Raw genomic sequence first — 17,507 nt, forward strand, 5'->3', positions numbered from 1 at the left:
AGGATAGTTCAAACATGGTCTGTAACTTTGGGCTAGTGTAGGCCTTCTTCCTTATCACATTAGGGTCACCCAGGAAATGACCATTTCCTTTAACTATCCCTTCCTCGTGGGATCCTAGTGAGTCTGAATCAAACAGCAGGCACTGGGGCTTTAACAATGAGTTCTCTGCCTCCTGGCCCTCTGACCCTTCCTTAGCCCTTTGCTAGAAAGCTCAGGCTCAAGCCAAGGTTTATGGTCTCACAGTGTATCTGGAGTGAAACCTAGAGACACTGTGTAATATAAAGCAGGCTGCCTGCCTCACATATGTAGTCCAGGTATGAATACTTGACACACTTAAGGCTAAATATTTATAAATTTAATATACTTTAGCAATATTTGAAAAAATAACCAAGTGAAATGAGGCTGAAGATGCTTAGAAATGTTTTCTCATTGGTGACAAATAATTGATCATCTGAATGGTAGCTATCACACTGGAGCCCTAAAATAAGACAGATATTCTGCTGGCAGGGAGAAAATAGGCCAACCGCATCATGTTTCACCTCTTGTGCTCTCTCGCAAAAAAGAGCAAACCAGACCAGCTTTAAATCCAAGAAACGGAAACTTTATTGGTGCTTATTAAACCAACACACTTTTTCATGTTCAGAACTATCCCATGGAGTATTAATCTCCTTTGCAAAGATGGGGAAACTGAGGCTCTGAGATTATCTGAGATGATTAATTTACATATTCAGGAAGAGACACAGCCGGTATTGGACTCCAGATCCTACTTAAAAGCACGTGGTTTAAAAATTAAAAAAAAGTCTTCCATTATAAATGCAATACTTGCTTATCAGAGATTATTTGGAACAATAGTAAGAAGGAAGAAAATGAACTCATGACCCTGACTGCCAGTGGTAGCAACATCAATATCTTGGTCCTTTCTTCCAGTCCTTTTTCTGTGTATATTTTATAATGTGAGTGTGAATGCGTGGCCTATCAAATTGGATCTATCAATATTTTAAAAATTATCTTCTGATTTTAGAAGGAAAGCACACACATTATAGAAAACTTGGAAAATACTAAAATCTATCAAGGAAATTCAAATCACCTAGAATCTCATAAGCCAAAAATGACCATAGTTAATATTTTCATATATTCCCTTAGGTTTCTTTCCATCAGTTTTCTTTTTTTACATAGTTAAGTCCATAATTTACAAGATTTTTAAGTGCAGTTAATAAAGGTCTAGGTGGATGATGACAAACAAACTTGGTGACAGATAGTATTTGCCACTCAAATGGTTCAACAGGTGTTAAAGAGGCAGAAAATAATCACTCATGCTCCCTGTCCAATTGTGTGGCCATCAAAAATGTGTAAGCCTTAAAGCCTGTTCTTAAATTTCCACTAAGGTGAAGCCTGACATGGATTATCATGGTTTTTCGTTGTTTTTTTCCCTGCATCCAAGAGGGTATAAATCATTTACATGATAAGAATACTCCACACATAAGGCCTTCAATACCATGTAAAATCTCTTCTAGGAAAGATAAGAACAATATAGTCTGATGGGAAGATTTTAAAGTATCTTACAATGAAAAATACATAATGTGCCTTAAACATTTTGCATGCTGAAATTTACATAAAAGAGGCTCAGCAACAAAATAAGGCATCACTGACAATGGCTCAACGAAGTTGTAAATGGTATAAGAGACCCGATCTTGTATTAGTAAAATTCCAAAGAATTTATTATCAATACTAAAAACTTCAGTTGTACATAAAGTAATAAACGTTTATGACGGCCCTTAAGGAAAAGCAGTGATGCAAGTTACACACGTTACTGAAGGCAAAGGCAAAAGAGGACTCCAGTCGGAATGTCGGTTATGTTCATGCAGCTTCCTCTTGATTTAAACACTCATGACGCACTGAATAAACTGAAAGAGAGACCAAGTCCACGTTACCCTGCACACATTGTGGCACTGAGTACACCCTAGCTTATTTTTCGGCAGTATACATTTTGTTTTCCTAAACTGAATTATGGATCAAGAAACATCCATTTCTAAAATAAAAGTACATGATAGACAGAAAGGTTCATGTTTGTAGGGGAAGCAGTCTAATAGAAAATCGAGTGGGTTTCTCTTCTTACAGAAAGCAGACTTTACTTCAATGGATAACGAATATTTAAATTCCAAATATCTCAGACTCTAGAAATGGTAATGGTCATGGTAAAAGGTACCCACTCAGAAATAACAGTTGATACTGTTAAATCACCTGGGGACCTCCAAACTACACAGTAGTACCCCACTGCTCTGGCACCAGCACCTTTTAAATAGGTTATGCCCTTAAAATCTGCTTAATTGCAAATAAATCCTAGCATGCAAGTATGTGTATACACAGAAACGGAATATATGACCTTTCCTCTGCAATTCAGAAACCCAAGTTGAGAGGCATCAGCATTTGCTGTGAAACATTTGCTTCACATAAACACCAACACTCTGCTTTTCCGACACCAGTGAGGCACTGTGTATGCTAATCCCTACAGCATTCCTACAAGGCCAAGCTAATGATCACTTTCAGATAAAAGGGAACATTTAAAATCTCCTAAGGGCCCATCGGAGGCCAAAGTCCATGCACTTTCCACTCCATAGGCTGCTTTTCCATCTTTGGAAAGAATGACAGGACTGTCACCCGAGACACTGATACACACTAATGAAAACACACCTTTAAGCAGAAGAAATAAACATACTTACACATAAGCCTTTTTAAATGATCTGAACTGTGGCAGCTGCCAAACTGAAAATATGTGCATCCTTGCATTTTGTAGCAGAGAAACCTTTTTTAGAACATTCAGTTATCACAGTGACTGCTATTCTGAAAGCAATTTTTTAAAGTCCATAGCTGACCAAAAAATAGAAGAACAACTAAGCATCTCCCTAGTTATGTGTATTCAGCTAATGCCATCAGAGATGACAACTGGCTATGTTCACATTGGTTACGTGGCCTTGCCTTGTCCTATCACATTTAGTGTGGCTGTTTAGTAAATACATTGTTTTAAATTGCAACTTAAGTTTGTGCTTTATAGCCTCAATGAAGAACATGGGTGTTGTTAAATTTACTTCTCAGTGACTGAGATATTTATTCAATGAAGCCAAAAACAGCAATATCTGCATGGTGTTTTCAGGGACATTTCTGATTGAAATCTCACAACAGCCCAGGGAAGAAGGCATTACTACTTCCTCTCCTCAAATAGTCTTGGAGCAATGAAGAAACCTGCCTAAGTGACCCTACCAGCAAGTGAGACCATTTGGGCTTTGAACCAAGTCTTTTAATGCGAATCAAACAGTGGTCTATGAGTAAGACTAATAATAAATGAAACTGATAAATTTTGAACGGTAACTCCTGATCATTTAATCCTTCATTACTCTGCATCCTTAAGATGCTCTTAATGGCTAACTTCAAAAGGGATGCCCAATTGTGAATTTACGGAGACTTACATCATCATATGGGAAATTCACAACACCTTGCTGAGCAGTATCCCGTCTTCGAAAGCTGTCTGTAAAACACCACAGTAAAATTTATGGTTATTTTTGTAACATCTGAAATCACAATAGTTACTTATTTTGGCATTGGGTTCAAACTGTAGAAACATGTGAGTTGTAAAACCAGCTAACATAAACAAAAGACCACAGCAAAGAAGCCAACTACAATGAACATGAATAAATTTAATAAACAACAAAGTAATACAACAATGTAGAAGTTAGTCAACTGTCTTTTTCAATGTGCAGCTGGAAGAAAGCATCTTATCCCAAAGTCAGTGAAAGCCATGTGACCTCCAAGGCCATTACTTAATTGTGATGAAAACACAGAATTTCAAACTTGTTAATAACATAGATAATGTTTAATTAGGAAATGGATAGATGGGAGTCCCTAATATGACAAACGGGCTGTAATAAAATATTTCACCTATCTGAGCTCTGTGCTATTGAAAAGAATTTAATAATCAAAAAGAATGAAATCTTGCTACCTGCAACGTGGATAGAACTAGAGTATATTATGCTAAGTGAAAAAGTCAGAGAAAGACAAATGTAATATGATTTTACACATATGTGGAATTTAAGAAACACAACAGATGAACATAGGGGAAAGGAAGGAAAAATAAGAAAAAAACAGAGAGGGAGGCAAACCATGAGACTCTTAAATACGGAGAACTGAGGGTTGCTGGAGGAGAGATGGGTAGGGGGAATGGGCTAAATGAGTGATGGGCATTAAGGAGGGCACTTGTTGGGATGAACACTGGGTGTCCTATGTAAGTGATGAGTCACTAAATTCTCCTGAAACTACTACTACACTGTAAGTTAACTAACTTGAATTTAAATTAAAAAAACTGACCTCAAATTTTTGTTAGGATGCAAAAAAAAAAAAAAAAAATTACAAAACCACATTTTAAAAAGAGTAAAAAAGACTAAAGAGAAGACTGGAACAACAAAAATATACAAAAGAAAGAGGGGATAGAAAAGTAGAGATTACTAATATAGCCTCATCTAAGAAGTACGTTCTACCATTTAATATCACTACCATTTAAATGACTACCATTTAAAATTACTTTCCAACAAGAGGACTTAGGAAAGAGAGCTACAAATGAGTAATTTTACTCTCTTCACATATTTACATTATAGGGAGAAATCACAGAATACTACTCATACTCTGATCAAAAGTGCACAAATTAGCTTATCATATTTTGGAATATTTTGTGAAAGTTAAGATTATTTTAATGGCAGATTACCACTAATCTGAAAGAATTTCTGAAAACAAAAAACACAATTACTCTGCTAGATAGGTTCAATAGCAGTGTTAAAAAAGCCATTGAAATGAGGGGGGGTGGAAAAGAGTGATCAGGGACAAAAGAAGTTCAGAACACTGAAAATGAAATGTCATGCAAGTTGTGTCTTCTTGGCCCTTGGAGAGACACCATCTCAAAGAACACACCTGTCAGAGCTCGCAGTTTCACACAGCAGGCGATGTAGTCATCAAAGGTGATCTTGCCATTGGTGCTGTATCGTTTTGCAATTGAATTCACAGCTTGGGGACTCAACCGAAATCCTGAAGGAAGGAAAATCACCCGGTGAAAAAAACGTGAAAGGATTACAAGAAGACCGTTGAAAATAATCAAGCACAATTTTTTTCAGACTGGGGGCACACTCATTTTAATTACGAATACACACTAGCAACTATGTGTGTATCATGTAATTATGAATATACACTTCTTCTAGAAATCAGAAACTGCCTTCCCATAGCACTTAGTCTTAGAAATTAACACAGAATTATGCCGACCAGGTGGCTCGAGTTAGCCATACCCACCCATTGTGGTTAGGGCCTTCTGCAGTTCTTGAGGGTCCACTGTTCCACTCCTGTCACTGTCAAAACTGGTGAAGTGTTGTCTCCAGCCGTTCAGCACGGCCCAGAGTTCTTTAAATTCATTGAAACCCATTGTGCCTGACATATCTCTCTGAATTATAATCAAGGATTAGAGTATCTTTATTTTGCAACATTTTGTAACGATTCAAGATCAAGGATAAGGGAATATAATGATCTTTCTGCTAAAAAGGTTAAAAATGTTGTATGTTCTTCTTAGTGTGATATAATAAAAACATACTCCAATGAGATAATAAAAAGGGCCTAGGGAGAAAAGCTGAGTACGTATTTCCACTGTGGGAAAAAGATAATCTATGTGAGGTGATTACAATGAAATAATGTGGCCACTGTGAGCCACAGGTAAAAAACAGAGTTCCTGGAACTGTGCCGCACTTTCTGGGCGCCCCAGGCGATGCTGCTAGGGTCCTGGGGTCTTGGCTTTAACATTCCTTTGCTGGGCCCTTCCAGACCCAGGGTTTTCACTTTTGGAAAATGAGGTGGGATGAAAGGCACTGCAGGGTCACCACTAGCTAACCTGAGTGCAGTAACTGTGATGTGAGAAATTCCACCGCCTGAAGGTCAGGTATGAATCATGCATAGCTCACTGTTAAAGCAAAAAACCTTGCCAGACCACTCTGATTTCTATAGGTGTTCTCTGATGCTTCCTTGAATTCTTGAGGAACCAACATTCTATTTACTGAGCTCCTTTCCTTTTTCACACCAAACTACATCTTAAAAGCTAATGATTTCAGAAAACTTTTTTTGTGGTCATCTGTCACCTTGTGTTTACTGGGTATTAATTCCTAGATAAATTCTTTTAGGAAGAATTTTTTTTTTTGGGGGGGGGAGGGTGATCAGAAAAAAACACTCTAGACATCAATCAAAGTAAAGGATACATCCAGCATTGACACCATAAGCCGACAAGTCTCCAGGTTAAAAGCTGTTAAATCAAAAAAAGCACATAATAGTTTCAAAAATTCACATTATATTGCATACATTCAAATTCTAATTAGGAAAATGACTATTTATTTACACAATCTTATTTTTATATGCTAAACAACATGGGAGTTTTGAAGCAGATTTTTTCCAGATAGAGGGGATTCCTTGCAGAACCCAAATTTGATTTTAATAACTTTAATAGAAATCTTTTAAAAAAAGTATTGCATTGTACTATTAATATTTTTAGGTATGATAATGGCTTTGAAGTTGGTGAGGGAAATGTCCTTATCTTTTAGAAACGTATATACTGAAGTTATTTGTAGATGAAATGAATGTTAAGATATCTGGAATGAGCTTCAAAAGAAAACAGACAGGATTACACATGAACTAAGAATAACAACACACTGGTAATTGTTTAAGCTGGGTGACAGGTGCATGGAAGTTCATAATAATTATCTCTGTTCTTAGATAGGCATACATTTTCTATAATACAGTCTTAAAAAATTTTTTTTTTACCATTTATTTATTTTTGAGAGACAGAGAGAGCCAGAGCACAAGCGGGGGAAGGGCAGAGAGAGGAAGACACAGAATCTGAAACACACTCCAGGCTCTGAGCTATCAGCACAGAGCCTAACACGGGGCTTGACCCCACGAACTGTGAGATCATGACTTGAGTCGAAGTCGGACACTTAGCCAATTGAGCCACTCAAGTGCTGCTAATATAGTCTTTTTAAAAAAGTTTTATATACTTTTTTGCCTGTGAAACTGTAATATAGTGAGTTTAATTCACCATAATGAACCATAATGTATTATATTCACCATGGTAAGTGGGAAGATAGGGTTACTACATTTCTACTCCTGACTATCATTTGCTGGTTTTGTTTGTTCTGTGTCACTAGTTCATTTGTTTACCTTTCTTTCCCCTTTAATGTCACACAATGAATTACCTCCTACCTCATATAGCTTATGACACCTTTTTATATACAGTAAGTTTATATACGAAACCAGATAAATATGCTTGCTAGAATAGTGTTAAGTAAGAGCACTCTGGAATACGATACAATGACCAATTCAGTGATGACCATGATTTGGAAGCCTTTTGAGTTTTTGTACAGCTTGAATATATTCTGAGGACATTTCTATACGACACTTAGAAAAACACACTAGAATATATTTACTAGTTAATGGGCCTACTGATGACCTACCTAAGCATTAGCAAATATAAAGAAAAAATTCCTTGCATCTTCCATTCTGTTCATGAGAATCAACGACTGGGGAAATATATAGTTACAAAGAAGCTAGAAGGCTAGAAGGCAGAAGGGACAAAGGTCAGGTGGGCAAAGCTGGCATAAATTCTGCAAGTTTGTTGACAGGCACACAGAACTAACATTTTTACAGCTCTTACTAGCTTCATTTTTATCTCCAACAAACTGAATTTCAAATACATCTGAGCTAACTCTCAGTACTGTAGTGTTTCCAAACAGTATAAACTATAAATTTTCCACTTTTAACAGATTCCTGTGTTTGGCATACTCTGGAACATGAAATAAAAGGTGGAGGACTATCTCTGTTTTGGCCCTTCAAACTCCATCTAATCCACAGATACAGGTCTCTGAGGTGACAGGAAGCAACGCTTCTACACACTTTTGAGAAAGAGTTGGTTGATTCTTCATTTTGACTTTTAAGTTGTGTGGAGGCACGAAGTCTCTCTGATCTAGACCAATGGTTTTCAATCCCGGGTGCTTATCAGAATCACCCAGAAGCTTTAAAAGATCCTAGTACTGGGGCTGCACCACAGAACAGTTTTTTTTTCCCCTCAGCGTTACGGAGATATAATTAACAAATAACATTCTGTAAGTTTAAGGTGTATAATGTAATGATCTCATATATGCACATACTGCAGAATGATAACCATAATTAGGTTATTTAACACATCCATCACTTCACATAGTTAACTTTTTCGTCTGTGTGATGAGAACTTTTAAGATCAACTCTCTTAGCTATTTTCTAGTATATAATACAGTATTGTCACCATCACCACAGAGCAATTAAATGAGAATCCCTGAGCATGGAACCAAGGCATGACTGTTTTTTTTTAAAGCTTCTCAATGATTCCAGTGAGCAGCCAAGGTTGAGACCACTGTTCTTCTCAAAGTGTGATTCCTGGACCAGCCATGTTAACATCATCTGGGACCTTTTAGAATTACAGAATCTCGGCCTTTAACCTACACCAAAAATATCAGAATCTGCATTTAAATAAGATCCCCAGGTGATTTTCACATAAAAACAGCTGGTGGACCTGGACCACCTGAATCTTCTGGAAGCTTGTTCCAGATGCAAATTCTCCGGTCTTACCTCAGACCTTCTAAATGAAAAATTCTAGGACAGGGCTCAGCAATCCAGTGATGCTGACACAGCTCAAGTTTAGGAACCAATGCTCTAGAGGGCCTGTCAACCAAGAGGCAGATCCACTTGTGTCTGACTTTAAGTCAAGGATTTTGAGGGGCTGTAAGGCAGACAGCTTCCCTGTGTCCCAAGAGCTACAAGTAACATCTCCATCCACTCAGTCACCCAAGCCAGAAACCAGGGAGTGTCCCCAGTTCCCTGTCCCCTGATATTCAATCACCTTCTTCTTCTTCTTTTTTTAATGTTTATTTTTGAGAGAGAGAGACAGAGCACAAGGTGGGAAGAGGCAGAGAGAGAGAGGGAGGCACAGAATCTGAAGCAGGTTCTGAGCTGTCAGCACAGAGCATGATGTGGGGATCAAACTCACAAACTGCGAGATCATGACCTGAGCTGAAGTCGGATGCTCAACCGACTGAACCACCCAGGCGCCCCTCAATCGCCTTCTAAATTGCTTTAGGACCTATCCATTTCCAGTTCCACAATCACTTCCCTGGTTTAGGAAGTATTTTACTCACCTGATGACTCCAATGGCCACCTAACAGGTGTCCCTGACTCCCCGTGCTCCACACCCCCCATACCCATGCCCCGCAATTTGGTTTTTATGCTACATCCAGAACAGTACGTGCTCTTCTATACAAAACCCAGTAGACATGTTGCACTGCTGTCAGGATGAAGTCCAAGCACCTAAGTGGCATATGAAGTCATATGCATATGTTCCCAGTCCAGCTAATTTCCTGCTCTTTATTCAACGTTCACATTCCATCTTCACGGCCAATTTCTCCCAGTTCTTTGACTGCACATGCACATGTTTCCCCTTACCTGTGGGTCTTTAGTACATGCTGTTCTATCTGCCTGGGGCACAACTGCCCTTTATCCCTCTCACTTCTTGATCTGCCTGGTTTCGCTTGACTTTCATTTCTCCTCAGTTTGGCATTAGTTCTGCAAGGAAAACTTTCCTGACCACTTTCTGGGTTATGTGCCTCTCCTATGTGGGCCCAAAGCCTCTCTACTTCACTTATCCCAGCACTTTTCACTGTGTCCCACAGGCACCACTTGTGGGTGCACAGCCTGGCACCTTGCACGTGATGGTATCCATTAAAATGTGTTGGTTAGACAGCTGAATAGATAGGACCCCTCATCCCTGTGTAGACAGCTATACACTCCCCTCAACCAGTATACGCAGGATAGGTTTTTAAAAATAAAATCTCATTTTTATGGATACTTAAAAGGACTATATAATACCTTAAGACAAATCATAAGTCAAAATACCAATAAGGGTACAGAGCTATGCTTTCTCCATTTTAGGAAATCTTCCATACTCATTAATTCAACAAATGCCTGTTAAGTACTCATTATGTACAGGGCCCAGGATACCAAGAACATTGGAGATACAAATTAAAAACTGGATCCTGCCCTAGCTGACAGTCTAAGGAAAAGAGAAGTCATGCATGCATGCCACTCTAATCAAGGTAGAGAGTGGTGAACCATAATGGAGACAGTAAGCAGTACCAGGAAGTACTGAGGAGCAGGAGGCTCCTTCCTACTAAGAAGCACTTCACAGAAGCAGCAGCATTTAAGTCAAGCCTTGAATGACAGGAAAGATGAGGGACATTTGGGGACAGTTAAGTAGTGCTATGGACCAGCATAAGCAAAGTGTATCAGGAAAGTTCAGGCCAAGCAAAGTAAGTGGGAGGCTTGATGAGGCTACATTAGAAGATCTTGAATTCCTACTAAGGGTTTAGGTTTTGTTTTACAGGTACCAAGGAGCTACCAAAGAATTTTAGAAGAAGAAACTAACAGGTTAGAGGATGTGTCAGGAAGCCCAAAAATCTGGTCATCTTTTGTGAGAAGGGTTTAAAAGAGGGAATGTGATGGGCAGGGAACAAAAGTGAATGAGAGAAAATTCACTATTCCAGACAGTTCTAATGAACTAGAACACTGATGTCACAGAAGTTTGGGTAGGGAAATCTCTTGCTCAATTTTAATTTTATTTTTCTCCAGAAATAGTTTGCTTTTATTTATTAAAATTTACTTTGAGAGCACACGTGCACACCCAGCACGTGTGAGCAGGGGAGAGGCAAAGAAAGAGGGAGACAAGGGAATCCAAAGCAGGCTCTGTGCTGTTAAGTGCAGAGCCCTACATGGAGCTCAAACTCACGAACTGTGAGATCATGACCCGAGCCGAAACCAAGAGTTGGACGCTTAACCTACTGTGCCACCTAGGTGTCCCAAGAAATACTAGTGCTATTCTATTTTAAATAGCTTCAAGAGTCTTTGATAATTTTATTTTTACTCTCTCCCTTCTCCTGTTCATTCTACTAAAATGCCTCATACATCTTTTCTTCTAGTAGAAATCCAAAATGTAATGGACCTAGCAGGAAAACATTACCTTCAGTTGTTTCTCTCAGCCTTACCATAGAGTAACGGCTACACTCAAGGGGAAAAAAAAGAAGTTGAATTACTATCTTACAGACTAGAGCAACGTTTCTTATCAACTCCACTTCTGAGTATGACCGGTTCCTTTTAAGCTGGAGAAGATGACTGTAGGAACTAGGCTGGAATACTCTCTGTTCCTCATTCCACCTCCACCTGTACTTTTTGGTTTGGAGGCTGGGTTTAAAAAACACCAATGGCTGTACAATTTCTGTATCATGAAACTCACTGTGACACTTCACAAGCAGGATGGTTTTGTGATTTATTACAGCCTCCACAACCAGACGATGGTAAGCAAATTAATTCAATCACATGGCTCTGATGACTCAGGAAATGTCTTCCCTATAACTCACTGCTCTACGGCCATCACTAAACATGATTTTCTCACACGAAATTTAAAAAAAATTTTTTTTAAGTTTATTTATTTTGAGAGAGAGTGAGAACATGAACAGGGGAGGGGCAGAGAGAGAGGGAGAGAGAATTCCAAGCAGGCTCTGCACTATCAGCACAGAAACTATGCACAGCTCAAACCCACGAACCATGAGATCATGACCTGAGCTGAAACCAAGAGTCGGACGCTTAACTGACAAGAGCCACCCAGGCGCCTCCTCATATGAAATTTTTAAAAGGACTGTTCTCCCAGGATATACAGCCCATTTGTTAGTCAGATTTTAAAACCTGCCACACCTCTTCTACTGAAAGGGTACAGAGTAATAGTTTATGTTGCTACACAGCTCACTTTCATAAACCCTATTAAACCTGCTATGTTCACTAGCCCCAACTGCTTGAGGTTAACATTTAACACTTTAAATGTATTCCCTACAACACTTAAAAAAAAAAAAAAATTCCCAAATCTAGAAAGTGCTTCTTTTGTTTAGGACCAGATTAAATGAGAAATGCAAACGGTTCCTCTTTCATATTAATTCCTCCAACTAGGAAATATTAATAGGATACTTAAGTCATATAATACAAAGGATAAAAATAGAAATGCAAATAGTTTAAGAAGAGAGCCATCTAGTAAATATGCCATGTCAAACAGTCAAAGAAAATGCGACCATAAATCTTCATGTGTGACTTCTAGTTCGAGCATTTTATTTTTAAAGTTTATTTATTTATTTTGAGAGAGACAGATCACGCAGTAGGGGCAAAGAGAGAGAATTCCAAGCAGGCTCTGCACTGTCAGCGCAGAACCTGATGCAGGGCTCGAACTCACAAACCAACAGATCATGACCTGAGCCAAAACCAAGAGTCAGACGTTTAACCAACTGAGCCACTCAGGCACCCCTGTAGTTTGAGCATTTTAATTCACAATTTACCAACAGCTCAGGTTCTGATTTGATGTTTTGTACCCATTAACAACAGGCAAAGAAGTTGGCAAGACACTACTTTCTACCTTATGGATCTGTCAGGGTCAGGATCTGATTGGAAAAGAAGCAAGTGGGATGTACATGGGAGGTTGAGAGGCACTGATAAGATGCAGTACTTCTGTGATCATTCCCCATCTGTAGCTCGCGGCAAAGAGCTCTTTCAAAAGGCAGGAAGGTGGTGTAAGCACTGAATTATAAGGTGGCAGAACTGAGGACAAGGCCAGAAGGAAGACTAGTGCAAAGAGTTAAGAAATTAGGAAGGGCACTTCCAACATAGCCTGCCCACACTCTCTGAAGCAGAAAGAGAAATGAAGAAAGACCTGGGGGATGTCATGGCAAGCACTCATGTTGCCAGCAGCATGCTCAGAGCCCATGAATGCAGAACCGGTTTCCTGAGCACCAGGGGTGGGGACCAGCCACTGCGGGGAACGTGGGACAGGACTGACCACTCAGAACTAGGGACTGCAGGACAGGCCATTTGGGGAGCAGCTGCACAGGACCAGGCACTCAAAGTCCTAAGTGCCATCAGCCTCAGGGCAGTCAACTCTTGGCAAATGGTCAGTTGTAAATGTTAGCTCCTGTCATTAATGACACCTGACCTAGCAGATTTCATTTCAGCACCTCACCTCGTCCTCTGTGAAGGAGACCACGCTGCCCATCTCATTGCTTCCAAAGGTTCCAAATCCAATGGACCCGCTAAACGGGCAGGTAGTGTAGAATGATTTATTAACAGCTGTTTTCAAATTCACATTTTGTGATAATAAACAACCAAAATTAGCTTTTGAAATTCTAAATTATGCTGGATCAGAAAAGCTCAATTTCCTTGGAGGCTATAATCATAAGGAAGTTAAAATACGAAACAGAAGAGTACTGTGGGATTGTCAACTTACGTTTGTATCCTCCAGCAATGCCTGACTGTGTCAGACATCTCTGCAATTCATCAGCATCTATCTGCCCATCCTTTTGGAAAAAAAAAAAAAAAAAAAATAGGAAGACAAATTACAATAATGATTTGTACGTTCTAGTTCTTTGTTCACTTTCAGTATATTATTTTAGCAATGACAAAGAAAATGAGCATTTTCATGCGTAAGACCTTTTTTATTTTTTGGAAAAAAGAATGCCTTCCAAACATAGGCATTCCTTTCCCAATTCTACTTTCAAAAATAATAATGAAAGAAAAACAAATAGTTAAGTCCTCTTCCACAAATGCATACTTAGGGCCATAAACAAACAAAATACATTTCGTGATACTTAAGTGGGCATTCAATTTCAGACTCTATTTTAAATAATTATTACATACGAATTCACAAGGTTGGAAAGCTGCTTACACCTCTACTTTAGTATAAACATTATCTTCTTATCATTCCTCTAAGTTCCTCAATTAGATTTGGGATTAAATTTTCAAGTGGAAGGTTGGTCTTTTTAATGAAACACTGAGGTAAATTCAGTTTCTTCTTCTGATACACAAGTTTTTTTTTTAATGTGTGAATGAAATTAGTTTCTGTCTTGAACTACTCTTCTTTTAGTCTGAGCTAGGAAACTGCCATTTAAGCATTTAAAATTATTTATATAGTTGCTTTAAAGTCTTATTCCTCTTTCTAGCTATTTTTTTGTGGGGGGCAGGGGTGGTAAAGGCATAGGAGCATACAAAGCTAACATCCATGAATAAAGTCTGGATAAAACAGAGGCCTTTGTGATCCCTTGGTTTATGATGAGGTGAATGGTTTTTTTCAGAACTACAATTATATCTGGAAGATACAGGTTCCCAGTGCCTATTTATTGGCTAACCAAGTTCACAACTAGATATATGTTGTTTTTAGGGATTTAAAAATAAAATACCTAAATCCCTCACGTCCATGAGGATTGTAACTTCTAAGTGCAGAGCAGGATCAATAATTTGAAAGACAATGGCTATGCTGATGTAGGTGTAGGCCCAGTCTGCTGCAAGCGAAGCAGGTGGGGTCACTTACAGGGCTGGAGGCACAGGCAATCTAAGAACACAAGTCTTGAGCTTTGCCCTGTCTTGTGGTTTCAGAGATACAGATCATTAACCGATTAAGCAGATACTTAAATGGATGCTCTTTCGGTTTTGGACTCAATTTTCCATTCAATTTCTTGAGCTATAGTTCTTAGAATGCTTTTCTGCAAGGCGGTCTTGAATTTTTATCCCATAATATTCTACAGCTTCTTCACATTAAGACTGTGCTGTTTCTTGCTTTTGATCAAAACAAAGGTAAATGCCAAGACAAAAGAGCAAACATCCCTTCTGGAGAGGACTGGGTTCTACCAGCAGTGAATTTACCATACACAGCGGCGTGGTGAACTAGGGAAGTGTCCTTCCTCAATGTACACCACCGCCTGTCCTACCACATAATATAGAGAAGTCAAAGGTCTCCAGGAGCCCACCTTAATTCTCTCTCTGGGTCAACAAGCCACAACACCTTATACGGACATGGAAGAGCTGACCTAGTAACAGCATCAGCATCAAAGAGAAAGTACTGTGCACAAGATTCACTTCCTGGTAGTAAGGGAATAGTAAGTAACTTTCTTATGTTGAAGCTGGTAAGTTTTTAACATAAGTATCTATTTCCTCAGGGGGTAATTGATTAACAAATTCAATCCAAAGAAAGCGACCATTAGAATCTGACTACATGATTACTGGCACATGTCTGTAAACCGTACTAACAAGGGTTTGTGTTCACCAGATCTGGAATTTATTCTCTGTAAACCACCATGGACCCTGACAATTCATCGTTCTAAAAACATCTTTCTACTTTACAGATCCTCACAGTATATTTATTGCCCTTTATTCTGTTCGTTCTGGCATTAATTCAATCACAAATTTAGTCTTGAAGTGAACTAACATAAATACAGGTAACACTTTGTCCTAATTTGTTCTGAATATGCAGAAATAAGTAACTGACTATAAACTTCATTCTTTCTCTCTTCTTTTCTTTCCACAAGCAAAGGGATTCTTTTCCAGAGGAGAGTTCTTTTTTCCATGCCACTCTAACAACAGCTAATACAAATGAAGACTCTGACAATTCTTTAATATTAACGGAAAAAGCTAACCTGTCCTGCTACAGCAGCAAAGTAACCATACAGCGGATCCTGAGTTTGTCCGGGAAACGCAGGCCCTCCGGGAGCCCCTCCATACTGTAAAACAACAAACACAAAAGCATCATCCCACTGAATCCAGTGTTATTCTTTCACCACTGAATGCCTTTGTGCAAAGCTAGGCAAATGCCGGCCCTTCACATCCATGGTTCACCTCCCCACCACCAGCACGCTCTAACTGCAATCATCCCACCCCTTTTCTTTCATTCCCGCTCCATCACAATGTAAAAACTGGCAGCTTGGACCAAAATGAGATGTCCCGAATAGTGACATCTGCATGAGCGAAGCAACTTTCAAAATCCCAATTAACCTGCAGGTTAGATTAAATGCAGCCTAGGCAAGCAACTTAAGGGCAGAGCTCGGAATTGTCTTCCTTTTCCTTTTACAACGATTATGGTGTTTTGAAGCATTCTGAGACAGGTGTAGCCTAGGCCGTGCTTAGGTGTCTCGGTTAGGCTATTTGGCGGCGAGCACCTGGGCGAGGAGGCGCGGCGAAGGAACATTCCTTTTCAGAAACAGTTCCCACGACGACGCACATCCCAGGCGCCCGGCGAGGCGGCCTTCCTCCCGGAAGGCTTTTACTCTAGCGGTCTTTCCCCAACTTCTCTTTTAATCCCACTTTCTTTTAAAGATGGGAGGTGGATCCCAGGGCCATTCGAGATTAAAATGGCTGTTGCTCTCAGGGGAAACCCGGAGGGGAAGGAAGCGAATTTACACAATTTCACGCCGCGTGTCCCAAAGTCACAGGGTGGGCTTCTTGGATTAAAGCCCACCCGCGCCTCGGCCCCACGCAGCCACCCGCAGGGCGAAGGGACGCGGAGAAGGAGGGAGCCCCAGGATGAGGCAGAAGGGCAGCGGCCTGGGGCGAGGCAGCGGGCAGGGAGAAGCCCGGGGTGGGGGCGGGAGAAGCCCGGGGTGGGGGCGGGAGGCGCCCGCGGAGCCGCCCCGGCGGAGTGGCCCAGCGTGGCCTCTCGGCGTCCGCGGTGTCCCAGGGTTGCGCCCGGGCCACCAGCCCGCGCGGGCTGCACTTACCCCGCCTGGGTAGTACCCGCCGCCGGCGCCAGGGTGCCCGGGGTACGCCATGGTGCAGACTGCGCCGCAGCCACCGCCACCGCCCTCACCCTCCCGCCGGGGCCGCCCCGGAACGCACCACGCGGGCGGCGGGGGACGCGCGCCGGAGCCCCCTCCCGCTCGGCGCTCGGCTCCCGCCTCAGCCCTCTGCGTGCGCACCGCGTGGCTCCGCGCTTCCTGTGCCGGGGTCGCGCCCAAGCCAGGTTCCCGCAAGTGCCTGGGACCTGCGACGCAGTTCACGCCGGTGGCATTCCTCCCTGCGAAACGAATGGCACATTCCAACACCAGTACGGTGCCTCGGGGGTTCTTTATTTCTTCCTAACTCGGCTATATTCTGATACTTTTGAACATTTTAACCAACTTCGTTAGTCTGGGCCGCTCGGCTCTAAGCGGAGTGCAGTTTTGCAGGGAAGGAGCTGGATGCATTAGGACAGTTCTTAGATGCCTGTGAGGGAAGGAGACGTTGGAAAATCAAAATGAGAAAACGCCCTTGGAAAACAGGAATAAACTTCAGGAACTGTGTGCAAGCGAGCCTTTGGTTTGCGGTTGCACATTTCACTGAACACCGGCCTGTTTTCTTGCTAGGGGACGCGGTCAGCTCTTGGTTAAGCTGGGTGTCATATGGCCTGGGGAGGACGGAGGGCATTGACTGGCAAGGCAACCCCGCCCAGGTTCTTAGAAAATGAGTTGTTTGAATTATCTTGATGATTCAGGCGAAACAATCCCCCTTCTCCAAAATTACTCAGCCACTTTGTATACAAGAAAAGTTTAGGGCAAGCTAAGAGTGCCCTG

The 17,507-nt window shown here is 40.9% G+C and overlaps 1 protein-coding gene across 2 annotated transcripts; it reads right to left on the reverse strand.

The window, feature by feature from the left end:
- Positions 1-579: 579 nt before the first annotated feature.
- On the reverse strand, positions 580-17,200 carry SRI (sorcin). 2 transcript variants are annotated; one of them, XM_042917250.1, is made up of 8 exons: positions 16,933-17,200; positions 15,600-15,683; positions 13,418-13,487; positions 6,279-6,322; positions 5,329-5,476; positions 4,957-5,070; positions 3,465-3,523; positions 580-1,904 (listed from the first exon to the last, which is right to left on the reverse strand). In XM_042917250.1, exons 1-8 carry the CDS (start codon positions 16,990-16,992, stop codon positions 1,878-1,880), a joined length of 606 nt encoding a protein of 201 aa, XP_042773184.1. In that variant the 5' UTR covers positions 16,993-17,200; the 3' UTR covers positions 580-1,877. The 2 variants fall into 2 exon arrangements, with proteins under 2 accessions (XP_042773184.1, XP_042773192.1); XM_042917258.1 differs by lacking the exon at positions 16,933-17,200 and adding an exon at positions 16,677-16,810.
- Between the last annotated feature and the right edge of the window lie 307 nt (positions 17,201-17,507).

Source organism: Panthera leo, chromosome A2, assembly GCF_018350215.1.
Source record: "Panthera leo isolate Ple1 chromosome A2, P.leo_Ple1_pat1.1, whole genome shotgun sequence".
In the NCBI taxonomy this organism is placed as follows: Eukaryota; Metazoa; Chordata; class Mammalia; order Carnivora; family Felidae; genus Panthera; species Panthera leo.

Bases quoted from the DNA above. Each gene is read 5' to 3' on its own strand.
- SRI (XM_042917250.1), bottom strand. From the start codon at position 16,992: ATGTGCCATTCGTTTCGCAGGGAGGAATGCCACCGGCGTGAACTGCGT. The intron at 6,323-13,417 runs GTAAGTTGACAA...TTGATTTAACAG, and splicing joins CATTGCTGGAGGATACAAAC to CTTTTAACCTGGAGACTTGT. The intron at 5,071-5,328 runs GTGGGTATGGCT...TCCTTCCTTCAG, and splicing joins GAAGGCCCTAACCACAATGG to GATTTCGGTTGAGTCCCCAA.